Source organism: Schistocerca cancellata, chromosome 8 (genome assembly GCF_023864275.1).
Source record: "Schistocerca cancellata isolate TAMUIC-IGC-003103 chromosome 8, iqSchCanc2.1, whole genome shotgun sequence".
Lineage (NCBI taxonomy): Eukaryota > Metazoa > Arthropoda > Insecta > Orthoptera > Acrididae > Schistocerca > Schistocerca cancellata.
In genome coordinates this window covers 400152858-400171946 of record NC_064633.1, presented here as the reverse complement: position 1 = coordinate 400171946, position 19089 = coordinate 400152858, and the positions used below count along the sequence as shown (strand labels likewise).

At 41.1% G+C, this 19089-nt stretch overlaps 1 protein-coding gene across 1 annotated transcript in view; it reads left to right on the top strand.

Moving 5' to 3' along the window:
• Window positions 1–404: 404 nt before the first annotated feature.
• The window catches only part of LOC126095598 (cholinesterase-like), a 59481-nt gene continuing 40796 nt past the window's right edge, over window positions 405–19089 (top strand). The window contains exons 1-2 of the mRNA XM_049910370.1: window positions 405–491; window positions 11156–11290. Of these exons, the coding sequence (XP_049766327.1) occupies window positions 423–491; window positions 11156–11290 (204 nt within the window). The 5' untranslated portion in view covers window positions 405–422. The remainder of the gene's footprint in view (window positions 492–11155; window positions 11291–19089) is intronic.

Sequence of the window (19089 nt, the reverse complement as noted above, 5' to 3'; positions counted from 1 at the left end):
TGTGAATTATTATATCTGAAGCTTCTCATTCCCAAAAACTGCGTAAGAGCTTTTCCTGACAATGTAATTCAAAGCTGAAATACACTTCGGTGTGGTTCTACCTAGATTATATCTACGTGTCCAAAGATCGGTGATGACCTAATCTTATGTCAGTTTGTGGTGTTCTTCGGTTTTCCCGCAGTTCTTCAAGATAGTGTGCAGATGATCATTTCGAGATGAGAGCGACATTAAAGATGAGCGTGATTGCTGAACGAAAACAACTACATTATCGGAGCATCTAGTTCCCTATCTTTTAGTAGAAGAGCTATTAATCGATTCCCACAGTCTGTTTCTGAAAGAGTAGCCTTTGGGAAACTGAATAAAAGGCTGTAAAAATATCGCACGTGAGCGTTTGCACCCTGCAGCACGAGACAAGTATCCGTATGAAGAGTGTGGATTTCCACTGGCTGCTGGCTGCCATTGTAGCAGTCTTTTCTGCCCTGCCATGTGATGTAAGTATTACTAATACATCCAAGTCACATTAGGAACGAACATAATAAAGGTGTCCTTAGGGTTGATACACCATAAACTTTCATCCTCGTAGTGAGGATGGATCGATGTTCAAATATTCCTCTGGTGTTGCTCCTGAAAACGACCGATTTTCTTCCTCATTCTCGTGTAGTTCAAGAGTATGATATATGGATTATAGTCTGAACATGAACGAGACCTTAAAGCATAACCTCACTTCCTTCTTCCTTAAGAACGAAAAGTGTTACGCTCTCTGACGAGAAAGGAACGTATTGTTGCATTGATTGACAGTTCTGTTGGTTTTTAGTAGAATATTTTATACATTATGAATGAAAACACACACAACACTGGTGTCATATTCTACGATATTTATTATCCACAAACTGGTTTTCGATTGTTACACCATGCTCTGGTACAAAGATACGTATGTGGTGCAATGAAATTTTCTTGGATCAAAGATTTTAAACTAGTGCATCTGTAGAATATCCCTATTTCCAGAGATGAAAAATGTTAATGTTGATTTAGGAATAAAACTAGAGGTGTTATTACAGTGTTAATGAGATGTAGGACTATTTAGCTTACTGTTAGATAAAATAAATGAAAAATTGACTATTGAACTTCATACAAATTACAAAATTGTTCATAGAAGAAAATAAATTGAACAATAAACTTTGGTAAAGTGCACCAAAGTCGTGGATGAATACAATAATTTTTACCTGAACAGGTTCTAAATTATAAAGAAAATAAAATATGCTAGTGAGATTAAGCAGGTAAGTGAAGCAGCTGTGGTTGTACAAAATAAAATTTTTTCGTACAGCAAGAGAAATTGTAGTATTCAAACCGAGGAAAATGGGGCCTGCGAGTAAGAGTGGTACTTTACAACATGGCCTGGGCGGGATTATGAGTAGTATCTGCAGCCAGAAGTTGTGAGTAAGTGGGCTGTGTCTGGTCATTCAGTACTAAGCTTCGGCTGAAGAATATACGTTTATTCATTTCCATTATTTCAAGGTAGTGCATCTCCCTTACCTTGTGGATGTGATGTAATATATCGTGTTTCACCTCATAACTGTGGCCGTCTTTAAGCAGGTGGTCTGCGAAAGTAGAGTCATCTCTCATAAGTTTCCAACTTCAGTTGTGTTACCTCAAACGGGTGCATGTGGCCATGTAAGACCGACCTGTCTTGAATTTGCCACAATTACAAGTGATTTCATATACACCAATAAGCTAAAACATTATGACCACTGCCCATCGCGACGTTGGATGCCATCTGGTGGAGTTGCTGGTGCGTGAAATGTACTAAAAGTATGTAAGCGGAGCAGACACGGACGGGAGATCATCCTAGCGAAGATATGGGCTGCAAATGTTGAAACCCATTGAGATAGACGACTTTGAGACAGGGCAGGTTATTATTACTCAGAGCACGTGAACAAGTATCCCGAAAACGGTGAAGCTCGTCGAATGTTCACGTGCTACTGTCGTGAGCATCTGCGAAAAAATGTAGAACAATGACAACACTAGGCGCTAAATGGTTGGACGTTCACAACCGTTCAGAGAACGAGGGGATCCGTAGCTTGTGTAGGATAGATGGTGACCTGGGGCATCCCTGCCGAAAGAGCACAATGCTAGCGCACGCATAAGTCTTTCAGAGCACACCGTTCATCGTACATTGTTGAACATAGAGATCCGCAGCAAACCACCCCTGCGTGTGCACATGTTTACCCAACAACATCTTCATTTACAATTGCAGTGGGCACGGGACCATCAGGATTCGACCGCCGGTCAATGGAAACGTGTTGGCTCTTCGGTTGAATCGCATTCTTGCTACACTTGGTCGATGGTAATCTACACAAACTTATTCACCGAGGAAACGGCGACTCGAAACGTGCAGCGCGCCACGGACGCAGATTGGTGGGAACAGTATTATGCTGTGGGAGAGAGTCTCCTGCACTTGCTTGGTACCTTTGATAGTAACCTAAGACAAGCTAACAGTTGCTAATCACCTGCTGCCCCTTTATGCTTGATGTCTTCCCCGACAACGAAGTCGTATTTCAGCAGTGTAATTGTCCGTGTCTGGGAACCAGAACCGTGCTACAGTGGTTTGAGGAGTATTATTGTGAACTCACATTGATGCCTCGGAGAACAAATTCGCCTGACGTAAATCCTGTGGAACCAATATGGGTCGCTATCGGACGCCATCATCACGTACGCAAATTAGCAGTTCATTACCTACGCATAGACGTCTAATACCGCATACCTCCACAAACCTACCAACAAACTGTCGGACGCCTGGTACGCAGAATCGATGAGGTATTTCGTTCCAAAGACCGACAAACAAGCAATTAAGAAGGTGGATATAATGTTTTGGATCATCGTTGTAATCCACTATTTTCCAAAGTTCGAGTGCTACCTTTGACATTGGACAAAAAGGGTCCAGCCGTGTTGTGCACAAAAAATGAAGTTTCTAATTTCCGACATTGAAGCTTTCTGGCTACATCTAGTAAAATGTTTTTGTAAATATGGTACTGTGCACCAATTATTGCATTCTTTGGGTGATGGGTAAAGAAGAGAGTGCATCTCTTGTTTCTGCGTTTTGTGTACTATGGAGTCCAGCAAGACAATATTTTAAAGAAACAAGAATTGTCATTTCAGACATATGAATTTATTTAAATCTGTTTATCTTCCAAGTTTGGAGGTCTGCTATAAACTGTGTTTAGCTTCCGTGTACAGTCTAACAAAAACTAATAATATTTTCTGGTGTAACAGTATTCCTTTCTGCGAATAAATTAAGATGTCCAGAAACTCGGAGAGTGAAAAATGTGTGAGAACAGTCAAAACCGCATAACTGGTAACTGACTGACGTTACTGTCAACAGCAAGATATGCAGTTCCTAACAGATATACTATCGCACACAAGATTGGAGACTTCCTTCCAAGACATTTCGAAATGGTTGAATCGGTCATTCGGAAAACAAAACATCCTCGACTCTCACCGAAGATGTACTGTTTGTAAAATTGAAACAAGAGGTTTATGAGGGAACGCTAAAGACTCTCAAACGCATGGAAAGCCGATACGTCCAGACGAAATTCGACGACCAGTATTGTCTGCTTAGAATCGGTTTATAGCATGTGTCACTGCTCAAAATAAATATCTTGAGCACTTGATATGACAGTCATAGTAATAAACACTCGAACCTTATCTGAATTAGATGTTTGTCTACATCTGGTACAGTAATGCAGACGTTTGTGGGACCTTTTCTCACGACGCCGTTTTATCTTGTTACTATTTGATCAAGTTCTAGATATTTCATGCCGTTAAAGTCCCAATACATACTTCTTTCTAATGCTACAGGGAAAAATATATAGTGACATTAAGAGAAAGTAAGTGCGTGTCATAACTTAACAGCTATAAACAAAAATTTATGCGTACGTCCTGAAATTCGTGCCATTGTCCCTTATACCGAAAACCGTAACTCAGTATACGAGGCACATTCAGAAAGTAAGAGTACTAGATTTTTATGTTTGTTAGAAAAATTGAATGTGAGGGAAGGTTCAAAGAGCGCCTTAGTAGTTAAGTCAGTGTGTGGACGAGCGTTGCCGTGCAGCAAGCACCCTCCACTTGTCAGCATTCCTCTCCTTTCGTTTCGAATGCTCCTTTTGAGTCTTTTAAAGCCTCGTCATATCGTTGTGCATTGATGGTCTCACTATGAGGCAGAAATTCGACCAAAATGATGTCTATTCGGTCCCAAAACACAGAGGCCATAATTTGTTTTACCAAAGTTGTGGTTCTGAAGTATTTGGCAGGTGAGGCATTGGTGTGATCCCCTTGTGACGACTGTCTTTTTGTCTCAGCGTGTAACGAGCCACACTTGTTTCATATACAGTCATCATATGGTTAAGAAAAACCGCACCTTCCAATTCGAGTCGCTGAAGAAACTTGCGGGTCTACTGACCCGATGTTTCTTGTGCTGCTCTGTCAACTGTTGTGGGACCCATCTTTCTCACAGTTTTCGGTATCCCAGCGATTTTGTGAATGTCTACTATAAGAGAGTTCTGCATAGTTGTGGAAACATCGTAGAAATTTCATCCACTATCAATCAAAGGTCTTCCTCGTTTTTTTTTTTTTTTTTTTTTTTTGCACCAACTCGTAAGTCAAAACTGAAGGTCTTCCACCCCTCTGGTCGTCATGAATATTTTTTCTTCCGCCACTAAGCTACCTACACCATTTAAACACACTCGTTCTGTTCATAATACCTTCGCCACAAACCGTTTTTTAACGAAAAATTACAGTAGGTTTTCGGCGAGTAGGAAGCGGCTCACAGCACTTGCCTCGCTCTTGGTGGAATTTGTTACCAACATGTTTTACACAACTCGACTCTAGAATTTGAATTTACGTACTCCCGCGTGCCTGCGACGCTAGTTCTGGTGAGGGGATTCCCCTCCACCTCTACCACCCAGTGTTGCCAACGTTCAACATTGAAAAAAAAAATGAAACACAGCCCATTATGGTCACAGCAGACTTACTATTTGAATATGCCTCGCATTCACACATTCTTGATATATTTGGGATGTCCTAACTGCGGCACCGTGTCTGTAGTCAGATCGTAGTTATCCTTGAATGGAACTCGCTACTGAGTAATTTGCTGAGATCAGTAAACGTCATGTTGCTTTCTTGCGTGAATACTTTGTGATCAATTAGGTTTATACTGCATAGCTTCTGTGCAACGGAAGATTTTTATTTTTTAAAAATAGTATTCCATCCTCAACAAGAAAAAAAAACAGGAATTCTACGGGTAGGAACGTAGAATGTTACAACGCTTAATCGGATATGTAGCTTAGAAAATATAAAAAGATAAATTGTTAGGTTGAAGTTACTATACTGAGAATTTGTGAAATGTGGTGATAGGAAAACAGGACTTATGGTCTGGTCACAATAGGATTATAGTCACATAAATAGGCGCAGGAGGAATAGGTCTGTTAATGCAGCTAAGCTAGTGGACGCATTATCGTAGCCAAGAAAGACGCGAAACCAACACCTACCTCGGTAGTACAAGGATACAGGGCAAATAGCCTAGCATACGATAAAACGATTTAAAGAATGCATCATGAGATAAAAGAAATTATTCGGATTGTTTAAGTAGAGGAAAATTTGTGATGTGTGACTGAATTTCGATACTACGAGCAGAAAAAGAAAAGAAAATAGTAGGATAACATGGACTGGGGGAAAAGTAAAAGAAGGAGCGGTCTGATAGAATTTTGCCCAAAGCATAATTTAATCATCGCCAGTACTTATTTAAAGGATTACGAAAGAAGAATATACACACGGAAGAGACGTGGAGACACTGGAAAATTTCAGACTGATTGCATAATGGTAAAACAGAGATTCAGAAACCCTATTTTAAACTGTATGACGTTTGCTAAGGACCCATATCGTAGTTCGTTATTTATGAATTGCTGAGTAAAATAGAAGAAAATGCAAAAAGGTACGAATTAGAGGTTGTATAACCTGGATAAACTGAGGGAACCAGAGGTTGAAGAGAGTTTCAGGGAGAAAATTAGGCTGTGGTACACTGGAACATGAGAAAGGAATACGATAGAAGATGACTGGATGTCTTTGAGAGATGAAATGGTGAAGGTAGCAAAGGATCACAAGAGAAATCTGTCTGGATAACACACAAGTACTCAACGTAGTTTATGGACAGAGAAAATGTGAAAAAGGAGCAAATGAAGCTGGTGACACAGAATACAGACTTTTAAAAATGAAATTGATATGAAATGCCAAATGGATTATTAAGAACGGCTGTAGGACAAACTCAAAGACGTAGAAACATGTAGCACCAGGGGAAATATAGATACCACCTATAAGAAAATTGCAGAGGCCTTTGGAGATAAGAGAAGCAGCTGTATAGTTATCGTGAGCTCACATGGAAAACCAGATTAGGCGATGATGAAAAAGCTTAAAGGTTGAAGGAAGTATAGAATGGCTGTGCAAGGGAAATGAAAGCAATACTATGGAATGGGAAGAGGAAGTAGATGCAGATGAGATGAGAGAAATAATACTGCGAGAAGCGTTTGACAGACCACTGATAGTCGAGGCAAGCAGGTATTTGAGAGCCGGCCGGTGTGGCCGTGCGGTTCTAGGCGCTTCAGTCTGGAACCGCGTGACCGCTACGGTCGCAGGTTCGAATCCTGCCTCGGGCATGGATGTGTGTGATGTCCTTAGGTTAGTTAGGTTTAAGTAGTTCTAAGTTCTAGGGGTGTGATGACCACAGATGTTAAGTCCCATAGTGCTCAGAGCCATTTTGAACTAGGTATTTGAGACAGGCGAAACACCTTAAGGCTTCAAGAAGAATGTAATAATTCTAATCGCAAAGAAGGAGGTTTTGAATAACAAATTAATAAATCTCGATTATAAAGTACTGACAAGAAAATTTTCAAGCAGTGATTCTGGAGCCTTACAAATTGGTAGAGGTCCATCTAAATCGGGAGAAGCTGAGACCATTAAATTAGCAAATTAGATACTAAAAACAGTAGAGGATTTTTGCTATTTGGGAAACAACCGATGATGGACGGAACAGAAGGGAGAGCGCCAAGTGGCTCTAGCAGGAAAAGCACATTTTAAAAAGAGCAATTTCTTAACATCCAGTGTAGTGCTAGGGACTATTGTCTGAAGGTATTTTTCTGGAGTGTAGCATCGTACGTAAGTGAGTCATGGACGATAAGAGGTTCAGGCAGGAGGACAATCGCTTTTGAAGGAATGATGCAGAATGAATGTGGTAGATCGAAAAATTTAGGAGGAGGTAGTGAATCGAATTGGGGAAAATAGAACAGCTTGATTAAAAGAAGGCTTCGGTTGATGTGAAACCTCAATGAATACACAGTCTCACATTGAAGAGATATGCGGAAGTAAAAATTGTACAGGGAGACCTAGGTATGAATATGGTTAGGAAGCTGAAATGGATTTTGGTTGCAGCTGTTACTCAGAGATAAAGATGTGAGTTTTGCGAACTAGTAATGTGTATAGAGTTTGTTCCCATTACAACCAGGTTCATAAGCAACGTGTATTAGAGATACCATCAGATGGCGTTCCCTCCACACTGTTGTGTGGAAAATGACATATGTGTATACAGTTTTTCCCTTTGACGTAGATATATAAAATTTTTATACATGTTTAACTTTATTCTACCATTCTTGAAGAAGCTGTAACTTTTGTCATTTGTTTCACTACCTTATACTTTGAAAATGTCCAAGGGCAGGAAATTAGCTAAGAGGGAAAAGCATGAAATAAAGTGTTTGTTTGAAAAATAAAAGCAACGTACGGAGGACATTGAGTTCCGCCCAAGATGGACAGAATGTGCGAAGAGCTGCAGGTAACCAGTTTTCGAGATGAACACCACAGAAACAACATATAATTGATTTATAGTTTGCTGTTTTCATTCTTGCCTTAGCTATATAGTTTCGTCCCGATTTATTTTCAGACTGTCTTCTTTTACTCACACGAGTAGTTTATTTCGTGTTTGAGAATTATTTTGCATTGTAAGTTTGGGAACAGAGAGCTGGTTCTGAAGCTAACGTACAGCCAGCTGAGGTTAAAAAAGTAAACTAATGAGTATCTGTGACGCAAACAGTGGTATTTTGCAACAGTAGTGTCGGCTACTGTTGGGCGTGCTAATGAATGCCTGACCTGCGCTCCCATAACAGCACCTTACATGCTCAATAGACAGAATTTAAAAGTATGAACAAGAGCGTACCCATCGAGGATCGAGTGCTTATAGCCACCCGCTGCCCACTAAAAGGGAGTGATTTTGGAGATGGCATCATGCAGTTGATATTGACTACTAAAATTGTGTTGAGACTTGTCAAAAGTATTTCATTATTCACCGTTATTCGGCAGTGATTAGAAGATGTATCTTTAGGAGAAGGCGATTTCTAGAGTCAAAATTTGCCACTTTCTTCTTAATTATTAACTAGTTGAGTGGTCAGCATTGCCTGTGAACGTATTTATTCCAATCTTCTGTTAGTTCATCTCCTCCTTTCCCTCTTTTTGCCCATCTCCTAGGTTCCCCTCGCTGTCATACTCATCATTCTTATCCACCCCCTCTCTCTGACCACCTTCTCCACCCCCTCCCCTTTCTGTCCATCTCCTGATCCTCTTTCTGTCAATCTCTTCCTGTTCTTGTCTTTGTCCATCTCCTCCTGCCTTATTCTCTCTCCACGTTATCGCCTCCCTCTTCCCACCCCCCTCCATAACAGGAAACTGATCGCTTTTGCACCAACAGTATTTCTTTCCAGACTGCACCAAATTTGACTTAAATCCTTCTAGCGGCTTAGGATGAGCTGTTTACGCTTGGCTTTGCTGACGTACACACATGTCAAATATATTTCACATATATTTAACGTATTACATACATATCTATACACACATTTCACCTGGTTCTCTAGCGAATTTCGATTTACATATTCACGTCACTCGATATTTATGACGTCATATCTCCTGAACTATGAGTTTACAATGGTATATTTTTGAACGTACATTCAGCGGCTTAAACGGATATTGTCTGTGACATGTGTTGCGAATAGAGTTAGTATGAAAATAGCAACAAGTTAAAGCGTCGTACATGATGTGGCAGGTTTCCACATGTCTCAGTATTACTACGTGTTGTTCAATGATATTATTTTAGAGGTACATTCAGAGACTTGTATGGATACTGTGTGATAAATACGTTGCGGGCAGAGTTAGTAGCAAAAAGTAATAAGTTTAAACGTCACTCATGATGCAGCTGTTTTCCACGTATCTCAGTGTTTATCACGTCATATCTCCTGAACCGTATGTCTTACAAAGACATAATTTTGCTGGTACTTTCAGTGACATATGAGAATACTCTCTACAAAATATGTCGTGCGAATACAATTGGGAGTAAAGACGTAATAAGTTAAAACACCATGATTTATGTATCAGTTTTACTGCGTGAACAACGAAAAAGTAGTAAGGCATAACTTTTTTCCCGTCTTCATTTTGTGGGGGCTATTAGAGAGAAAAAGTTTTTTAAAGGTTTGAAATTATGTGTAAAGTTTGTTGATAAGTGCTCTCATTCTTGAGTAAAGGATGAGTAAATGATGACTATTTGCGAATCGTCGGGTACACTGGTTTTTCACCCACTCCTACCCCTTTGGTAGGTGAAGTAGTTCTTACCCGTACGGCAATTATTTCCGGACACTAAGTAAAAAGTGTGTCAAGTTTGGTTGAAGTCCGTGTAGTAGTTTAGGGGGTGATGTGGACAGACATACAGTACTATGAAAGTTTTGCAATTCGACGCAACAATAAGTCGTATGAGGCTCATTGTTGCTGTGTTCTGAGAATACTTCGTACTTGCATTGTAAACGCTGTGCCAAGTCTGTGGAGGCAGTCGTTCTCTAGTAGGGTTAGTTTGAATGCTTGCTATGGCATCGTGGTCACGAAGTGAGATTTGAGCAGTTTTGCGGTACAACTTCGAGCGAGGTTTAAACATAGAACAGTACTTCAAAGAACTGACTCTTGCACTCCGTGATGTGTGTAGACATCGTAGAACTATATTCAGGGGTTACAGAGAATTGCAAAGACGAAATTTCATTCTGGAGGACTCTAAGAGGACATGAAGACCACCATCATCAGTTACGGAGGAAAACAGTGATGCTGTGATGAAAATGCTAGACGAAGACAAGCGAGTGAGCTATAAGCGGATGTAGGATACCTTGGGGCTGAATGCACCAGTCCTTCGTTTGATTCTGCATGATCATTTGCAAGTAAAAAAACTTTTTGTCTCTGGCTACCGCATAGACTAACGGAAGAGCAGATGGCACTACGAATGACTTGATGCCCGGACTCGTTAAAGAGGTATTCTAAGTGACAATCTCCGTATGTGAATAAGATCGTGAGAGGTGAAGAGACGTGGCTGTACTATTACGATGTGCCGACTAACACTCAAAACAAAGTTTGGGCCTTTGAAGATGACGACACACCCGTTGCTGTCAGAAAACCCCCGACCAGTAAAGAAGAAAATGATAGCTGTTCTTATCAAATCGAGTGGAATTGTGGAGCTTGTTGTTTTGGACACACAGAAGACAGTCACAGCTTAGTGGTACACTGAGCAGTGGCTGCGCAGATTCATCCAGTATATGAAGGACCTGCGCCCGAAGTAAAGAATGGACACTTGGTTCCTCCATCACGGCAACGCTCCAGCTCACCACACCGCACCGAATATTACGTCTAGACCTTGCTCCTTGTGACTTTGTGCCGTTCCCGCAGGTGAAAATGAAGCTGGAAGGAGTGCAGTTTTCAAGTCATGAAGACCTCCTGAAGGCTTGGGACAACGCGGGAGAATTGGTTTAAGGATTGGTTTCTAAGGATGGAGAGGTGTATTCAATGTGGCGGAAATTACTTCGGAAAAATGAAGTAAATGAAACTATATTGAGAAAATTTTCCTAGTATCCTTACATGCATATATCCATTCCTATAATACGTATGTGTTCATCATTTTACATGCATCATGTCATATTTTTTTAATTCATACGTGTATTTATTTATTTCTCTTACTATTGTCCATTAGTTAGGAGTATACATTCAGTGACACTCTTGGAACACATTTTTATACTCCATCTTGTGCTGACCGTAGGCGCAGTACGTGTACGCCACGGTGGAGCAGGGCGACTTGCGAGGCAGCGTGGAGCAGACGGTGCTGGGGACGACGTACCACAGGTACCTCGCCATCCCGTTCGCCGAGCCGCCGATCGGGGAGCTGCGGTTCGTGGTAAGTAGTGCGATACTGCGTCCCCGTGGACATTCATCTTCCATGCACTACAAGCTGTAGAAATAGTCAGTCTGCAAATGACAGATAACAAGTGGCGGTTTGTGAATCAGCAGCTCAATTCCGTTCACTCACGGAGGTGCAATAAAGTGCTGCTGACACGCCTCTGTACTGAAGAAATTCAGCTGATGATGCATACCTTTCTCTTCCAGCTACAGGACCAGTCTGGGTGCCACGCTTGTGACGTACCACTCACAGCACGCCACATTTTAGTTGACTGTTTTTCATCTGCTGACAGGAGGGCACCCATACAGTTTTCTGTTAACTTTGACTTTCAGATGACTGCACGGGTGTAAGCTAGGGATGGTGGTATGACTAAAACAACGGTTTTCTTTTCATCTCGAGCTTAACCTGACTATTAAACAGATATTCATTTCTTTTATTAATATTATTTGCAGTAATAAAGATAGACATCTAACAAAAATTGAAAAATTCTGAGACTCCGGCATAGATTTTTGCATTACCCGTTTCATGATACGCAGAATCAAAATACCAAATAAAACAGATAAATAAAAGAAACTTTGTCCGTCCACCGTTCGCTGCTTTTCTCGAAAAGTAATAAAAGGTTGAATACTACTACAGATCATCAATAGTCTCCCTTTCATTCTGCTCAAAATTTTTGTTTCAGTCGAGGATCATACCACTATTTGGGTATTACGAACAATCACTGTTACAGGGTCAAAGCTGTGGTAGCAGAGCTCTATTGCCCTCTCAAGCAGATAAAGGCATATTGTGTAGACGTAGGCAGCACATCTGTTAACTTCTGTTTTTATAATAAACCATGAATGAATTATTGTCTCAGCAATGACAGACCAGGTGTGTACAAGTTTTGCACGCTACACATCCACGAGCGACGTGTAACATACCATGCCACACAGCAACGCCTAAATTATTGTCTCGGCAGTGCTATAACGATTTTCGTGTCACGTATTTATTGCTCGTCTATGGCTGTCTTCAATGTTCTTAAAACAGCGTAGATTGCTTTTCGCATAATAAGCCAATGTTTGAAAGCAATAGAAATTTTACGAATAAACTTTTTAAAAAGGTTTTATTTGAAACCTGAAAATTATAGCACCGTAAACGTGGCAAATTGATATACAGGTATTTTGAATTCGGGTATTAGTAAAGAATAAGAAAAATTGTTATACTGAAAAATGCCGGTTATTAAGAACTAAAATAAAAGCATCGGTTTTAAAGGATCGATTTTCCCATCCTTAGTGTAAATTCGTATTTTAAAAGGTTCTGAACACGACTGTTCCCTCAATTGTTATGAAATAGAATGTAAATGGTATCGGAGTGGGTGGCTTTTGCCCTTTTCTTATGTAATAGTCAGTCAGCCATAAGTATTTGCTAAATTATTTTTAGCTAGTTTTGTTTCACTATTGCGTATTTAAAATGTCTTTTTCACTAATTCAGAAACTTGAGTATTAACGATGTCAGTAAGTCAGTGAGTGAATGCATACTAAGATTTTCCAGTGAGTTATTGCTTCCCATTTTTAATAGGAACCAATCAGCCACAATTTCAAATAATTTTGCCTTATTACTGAAAATCATTTTAGTCTAACACCATTAATATCCTTTTAATGGATGATCAAGAAAGATTTTATTGACTTTTAAGCTTTTAAGACGGAGGTGGCAAAATGTCACGGGATAGCGATACGTGAATATACAGATGGAGGTAGTATCATGATCACGAAGTATAAACGGGCACTGCATTGGCGGAACTGTCATTTGTACTCAGCTGATTGATCTGAAACCGTTACCTATGTGGTAATAACCACATGACAGGAATTAACAGAATTAACAGAACGGAGCTAGATGCATGGGACACTCCGTTTTGGTAATCGTTAGGGTATTCAATATTCCGAGATGCACAGTGTCAACAGAGTGCTGAGAATACCAAAGTTAAGGCATTATCTCTCACCACGGACAACGCAGTGGCTGACGACCTTCACTTTACGACCGAGAGCAACGGCGCTTGCGTAGAGTTTTCAGTGCTAACAGACAAGTAACACTGCGTGAAATAACCGCAGATATCAATGTGGGACGTACGACGAACGTATTTGTTAGGACAGTGCGGCGTAATTAGGCGTTAATGAGCTACGGCAACAGATGACCGACTGCGAAAGCCTGAGCTAATAGCACACAATGGTCCGGGCTGTGTTTATATTGAATGGACTAGGCCGTATGGTCCAACTCGACCGATCATTGACTGGAAATAGTTATGTTCTGCCACTTGGACACAATATGCACCCATTTATGGACTTCATGTCCCCCAAACAACGATGTCTTGCACCTGGCTATAGTCGTTCGTAATTGGTTTGAAGAACATTCTGGGCAATTCAAGCGAATGATTCGGACACCCAGATCGCCCGACATGACTCCCATCGAACAGTTATGGGTCGTAATTGAGAGATAACACCCACCACCAGCAACACTTTCGCAGTTACGGACGGTTATAGAGGCAGCATGGCTCGATATTTCTGCAGTGGACTTAAAACTACACGATATTAGGAGGTATCCCATTACTGTTGTCACCTCTGCGTATTTCGGGAACCTTGAGCCTAAGCAACTACAACAATAACTGCTGTAATATTTCGAAAAATTAGGTTATTACTAAAACTTCATTTTAATCATTTATATCCAAGTGCTTAGGACTCTGTACATAACAACACATTCAAATTATAGTATTTCACTCAGAGAAGTACATGGGAAAAATGAGTTACTAAACATTTGCATGAGGGCACTTTATTCCCTCCACTGTCATTCCTCACTCCAGCCAATGTGTGCTGGCATTTGGAAGAGACATTCTTGACCGTAATTTCATTATAGATTTTCACCGAAAAAAAAAACTTCATGGTTGTGATTTGTCTGCTGTGAGTCTCCTTGTCCCCTGCCGTATCGCTGGCCGTAGTGGCCGTGCGGTTAAAGGCGCTGCAGTCTGGAACCGCAAGACCGCTACGGTCGCAGGTTCGAATCCTGCCTCGGGCATGGATGGTTGTGAAATCCTTAGGTTAGTTAGGTTTAACTAGTTCTAAGTTCTAGGGGACTAATGACCTCAGCAGTTGAGTCCCATAGTGCTCAGAGCCATTTGAACCACTTTTGAACGTGCCGTATCCTGCAACATTACAGAGCATGCATTTCATTTGGATTTGGCCACGTTAGCGGTAAAGAATGGCAGGATGCCCATTCTGTAGCCAACACTCTCTCTCAGCATCCACCTTCCCCCCCTCTCTCACCGTGGGAGGAATTTTTGTACCCCATCTGTATGCAACTGAGAAAGAACCGGAGCAGCAGCCAATACTCACCTGGTCGGATGTGGGAAACAGCCTAAAAAGCACGGACCTCGTCGTTAATCCTCAATATGAATTCAATACAGAGCCAATGATAGCTGATTGAAACTGACATGACGAGATGAAAAGATTTTGACCTATCGGGATTCGAAACCAGCACCTGTCATCATTGACTTCTAATTTCGAATAGACGTTGAAATCTGATTATTTCAATAGAAGCGATATGTACCCATGTCGGAGCATCATCGTCGCTGAGTACACAAGAAGTAACGTTGACTATCGAATTCTTTTTCACCAGTAATTAAGAGTGGCGTGTTTGAAGTTGAAATGATACGACGGAGAATTCTTTGTCCGACTGTAAGTCGAAACCGGTACCAATCATTCATTATTGTTGAAAACGCACGGGGAGTTGATAAAAATCGTAACAATTTGTCACCAGTAGTTTGGTCTGAGCGTGCTACAACTGGAAATGACGCGAATGAAATTTCATGCCACTCCAGGATTCGAACCGAGACACGCTTTCTTCATTCAGTCCGTGAGGAGTTCGCAATCTTGAGGGAACAATGAGGTCCGACAGTTATTCCCCTCCTGTGCCAACTCTTCATCTGAGAGTAGCACTTGCAACCTATGTTCTCAATTATTTACTGGCTGTATCCCAATCTCTGTTATCCTCTAGTGTTTTTAACTGTCCGTTTTTCCTGTCAGTATTTTTTTATATATCCCATTCCTCACCGACTCTGCGGAGGACCTCCGCATAGCTTATCTTATCAGTCCACTTGATTTTCAATATTTTTCTGCAGCTCTAAATATCAAATACTCTGATCGTCTTCCGTTCCGGGGTTTCCCACAATCCCTATTTCACTAACATACAATGTTGTGCTCCAGATGCACATTCTAAGAAGTTTCTTCCTCAAATTAAGACCTGTGTTTGATACTACTTGACTTCTCTTGGCCAAGAACACCCTTTCTGTCAGTGTTTGTCTGCTTTTTATGTCCTCCTTGCTCCACCCTTCATCTCCTTGCTCCACCCTTCATTGGTTATTTTGTATCTTAGACAGAAGAATTTCTGTTCAAATGGTGCAAATGGCTCTGAGCACTATGGGACTTAACATCTTAGGTCATCAGTCCCCTGGAACTTAGAACTACGTAAACCTAACTAACCTAAGGACATCACACACATCCATGCCCGAGGCAGGATTCGAACCTGCGACCGTAGCAGTCCCGCGGTTCCGGACTGCAGCGCCTAGAACCGCACGGCCACCGCGGCCGGCGAAGAATTTCTGTATTTCATCTACTTTTTGATCACCAATCGTGATGATAAGTTTCTCGCTGTCCTCAATTAGGCTATTTCTCATACCTCATTTCTTCGATTTACTCTCAATCCGTATTCTGTACTCATTGGACTGTTCATTCCATTCAACAAAACTAGTAATGTCTTTTCACCTTCACTAAGGATAGCAAAGCCGTTAGCGAATTTTAATCCATCTCTTGAACCTTTCTTTTATTTCCGGCATTGCATCTACGACGTATGGACTTAACAGCAGGGGCGAAAGACTATATCCCTGCCTTATGTCCCTTTTAATCCGTGAAAATTGGTTCTTGGTCTTCCTCTCTTATTGTCCGTTCTTGGTTCTTGTACGTATCGTAACTACTCGCCTTCCTCTATTGCTCAGGTTTCCAAATATCTTGCTCCTTTCCTAAAGCCAAACTGATCGTCATCTAGCATATGCTCAATATTCTTATCTATTCTCCTGTATATTATTCTTGTCAGCAACTTGTATGCATGAGCTATTAATCTGATCATGTGATAATTCTCTCACTTTTCGGCTCTTGCAGTCTTGAGAACTGTGTGAATGATATTTTTCCGAATGTCAGATGGTATATCGCCAGACATATATATTCTACACACTAACGTGAATAATCGTTTTATTGCCACTTCCCCTGATAATTTTTGTAATTCCGATGGAATGTTGTCTATTCCTTCTGCTTTATTGATCTTCAGTCTTCCAAAGCTCTTTGAAATTCTTATTATTATACTCGATTCCCCATCTCTTCCCTGTCGACTCTTTTCTCTTCATCTATCATGTCATTAGATAGCCCTCCTTCTCACAGAGTACTCCAGTGTACTACAATTTACATGTATTCGCTATCTCTTCTACATTTAGTACTAAACCCCCATTGCATTGTTTATATTACCTCCCTTGCTTTTAATTTCACCGAAAGTTGTTTTGGCTTTTCCCCACGGTCATTTCTCTTCCGATTTATCCATAATTTTCATGTAGCCATTTCTCCTTAGATTCCCTGCACTTTCTCTTAATTTCATTCCCAAGTGACTTTTGGTTCTGTATTCCTGAATTTCCCTGAACATTTTCGCACTTGCTTCTTTCGTCGAGCAGCTGAAGCATTTCTTCTGTTCTCCGTGGTTTCTTCGTAGTTGTCTTCCTTGTACTACGTATTTCTCTCCAACTTCCGTGACCACCGCCTTAGAGACGCTCCTTCTTCTTCAACAGAACTTCCTACTGAACTGTTCCTTATCGCAGCATCTATAGTCTCAGAGAACTTCAAGCGTATTTCTTCATTCTTTAGTACATCAGTATCTAACTTCTTTGCGCATTAATTTTTCCTCACAAGTCTCTTAAATTTCAGTCCACTCTTCATCATTACCAAATTGTGATCTGAGTCTACGTCTGGCCTAGAGTGTGCCTTACAGTCCAGTATCTGATTTCGGAATCTCTGCAGGACGTTGATGGAATCTGGCTGAAATCTTCCCGCATCTCCCATCCTTTACGAAGTGTACCTCCTCCTCTTGTGATTCTTGAACCAACTATTCGCTATTACTAGCTAAAATTTACTTCAGAACTTGGTTAGTCTTTCTGATCTCTCATTATCACTACCAACCCAATATTCTCCAGTAACCCTTTCCTGTACTCATTCCTTACAACCGGATTCCAATCCTTGACGACTATTACATTTTCATCTCACTGTCCGTACTGAATTACCCGTTTAATATCCTCATATACTTTCTCTATTTCTTTATCTTGTGCTTGCGACGCCGACATGTATATCTGAATTATTGTTGTCGTTGTTCGTTTGCTGTCGATTATGATCAGAACAGTCCTATCACTAAATTGTTCTCAGTAATTCTCTCTCGCCTCTAACTTCCTATTCACAGTGGACCCTACTTCCATTACGCCACTTTTGCTGCTGTTGATATTACCCAATACTCGTCTGACCGTAAGTCACTGTCTACTATCCATTTCACTTCACATGCGGTCACTATTCCCTTTGCAAATTTTCTAGCTTCCGTACCACGTTCAAACTTCTGGCAATCCACTCACTTACGCGTAGAAAGTTATCCTTTCGTTGGTTATTCAGTCACAGGGTGGAGCTGCCAAGTTCAGGTAGAATAAGAAGCATGTACCCGCTGACCTTAGATGACGATTCGCTAATTACTAAAAAGTAAATGAATAAATAAAAAGCTTCTCTTGTAGGAAAACAGACTCGTGACGCAGTTTCCACCCGGTGGAACAACCGCCTCTTTTTGTACCGACTACACCGAGTCTCCCCCAGATAGGTAGCAAAGGGATGTCGTGTTTAATGTGGATTTGGAGCCACTGTACATTCCCTACATTGTTCAACTTGCATTACCAGAGGTGAAGACGGTCTGTTTGTGCTTGTTAAAAGAGGTTAATCGACTCCGGATATTCAGCATTCCAACAGGCCACCAACGTACACAGATGACTGGTTCTTGAATGTGTAGGAAAGACGGATGCTTCACACGGAAAAAGACCTCTATTTCTCTTGAAGTTGACTACAACCAGTTCGCTGCATTCATTTTCTTGTTATTCCACAGCGATATACACTAGGTGTCTACCCAATTCGCGTTTCTGGCCCGATTTTTAATCACTGAGATAAGGCCACATAACACCTTGCTGCACGAACTGGCCACACAGTAGGAAGGGTGAATTTTTGCAGGAGGATTTACTTTCCACCTGTGAATCTTCTCTGTTTTTGGATTATGGTTCTAGGGTTCAAAACTGATACGGTCATACGTGCCCATTCTGTAGCTCAGTGAAGGGTGAAAAAACGAAATTTAAATCAGCAGTAATGGGAGCCATACTCAAGAAGTAGGGAAACTAAAAGCGGAAGAAAATCTTAGGAAACTATTATTGAGGGGCGGTTGTTTTCCACGAAAAGAGGTTCAAATGACCCATGTCATCTCGCTGCCACTGGTAAATTCTGGAAAGCGGTTAGCTGAGGGCGCGGCATCCGCTAAAAGGGAAGATGTATCAGGCGACAGCTGGAGACGGGCGCGTAGCGGAGTAAAATAGGGGCACTGAAGTAAAAGGTGTCTCACCGTCCACGGTTGAGAGTAGCGGAGACAAAGCGGGGGAGGATCGCCACTTAAAAGATGTCAACGGCTAGAAAGACAGTGCCCAATCCGGAGTC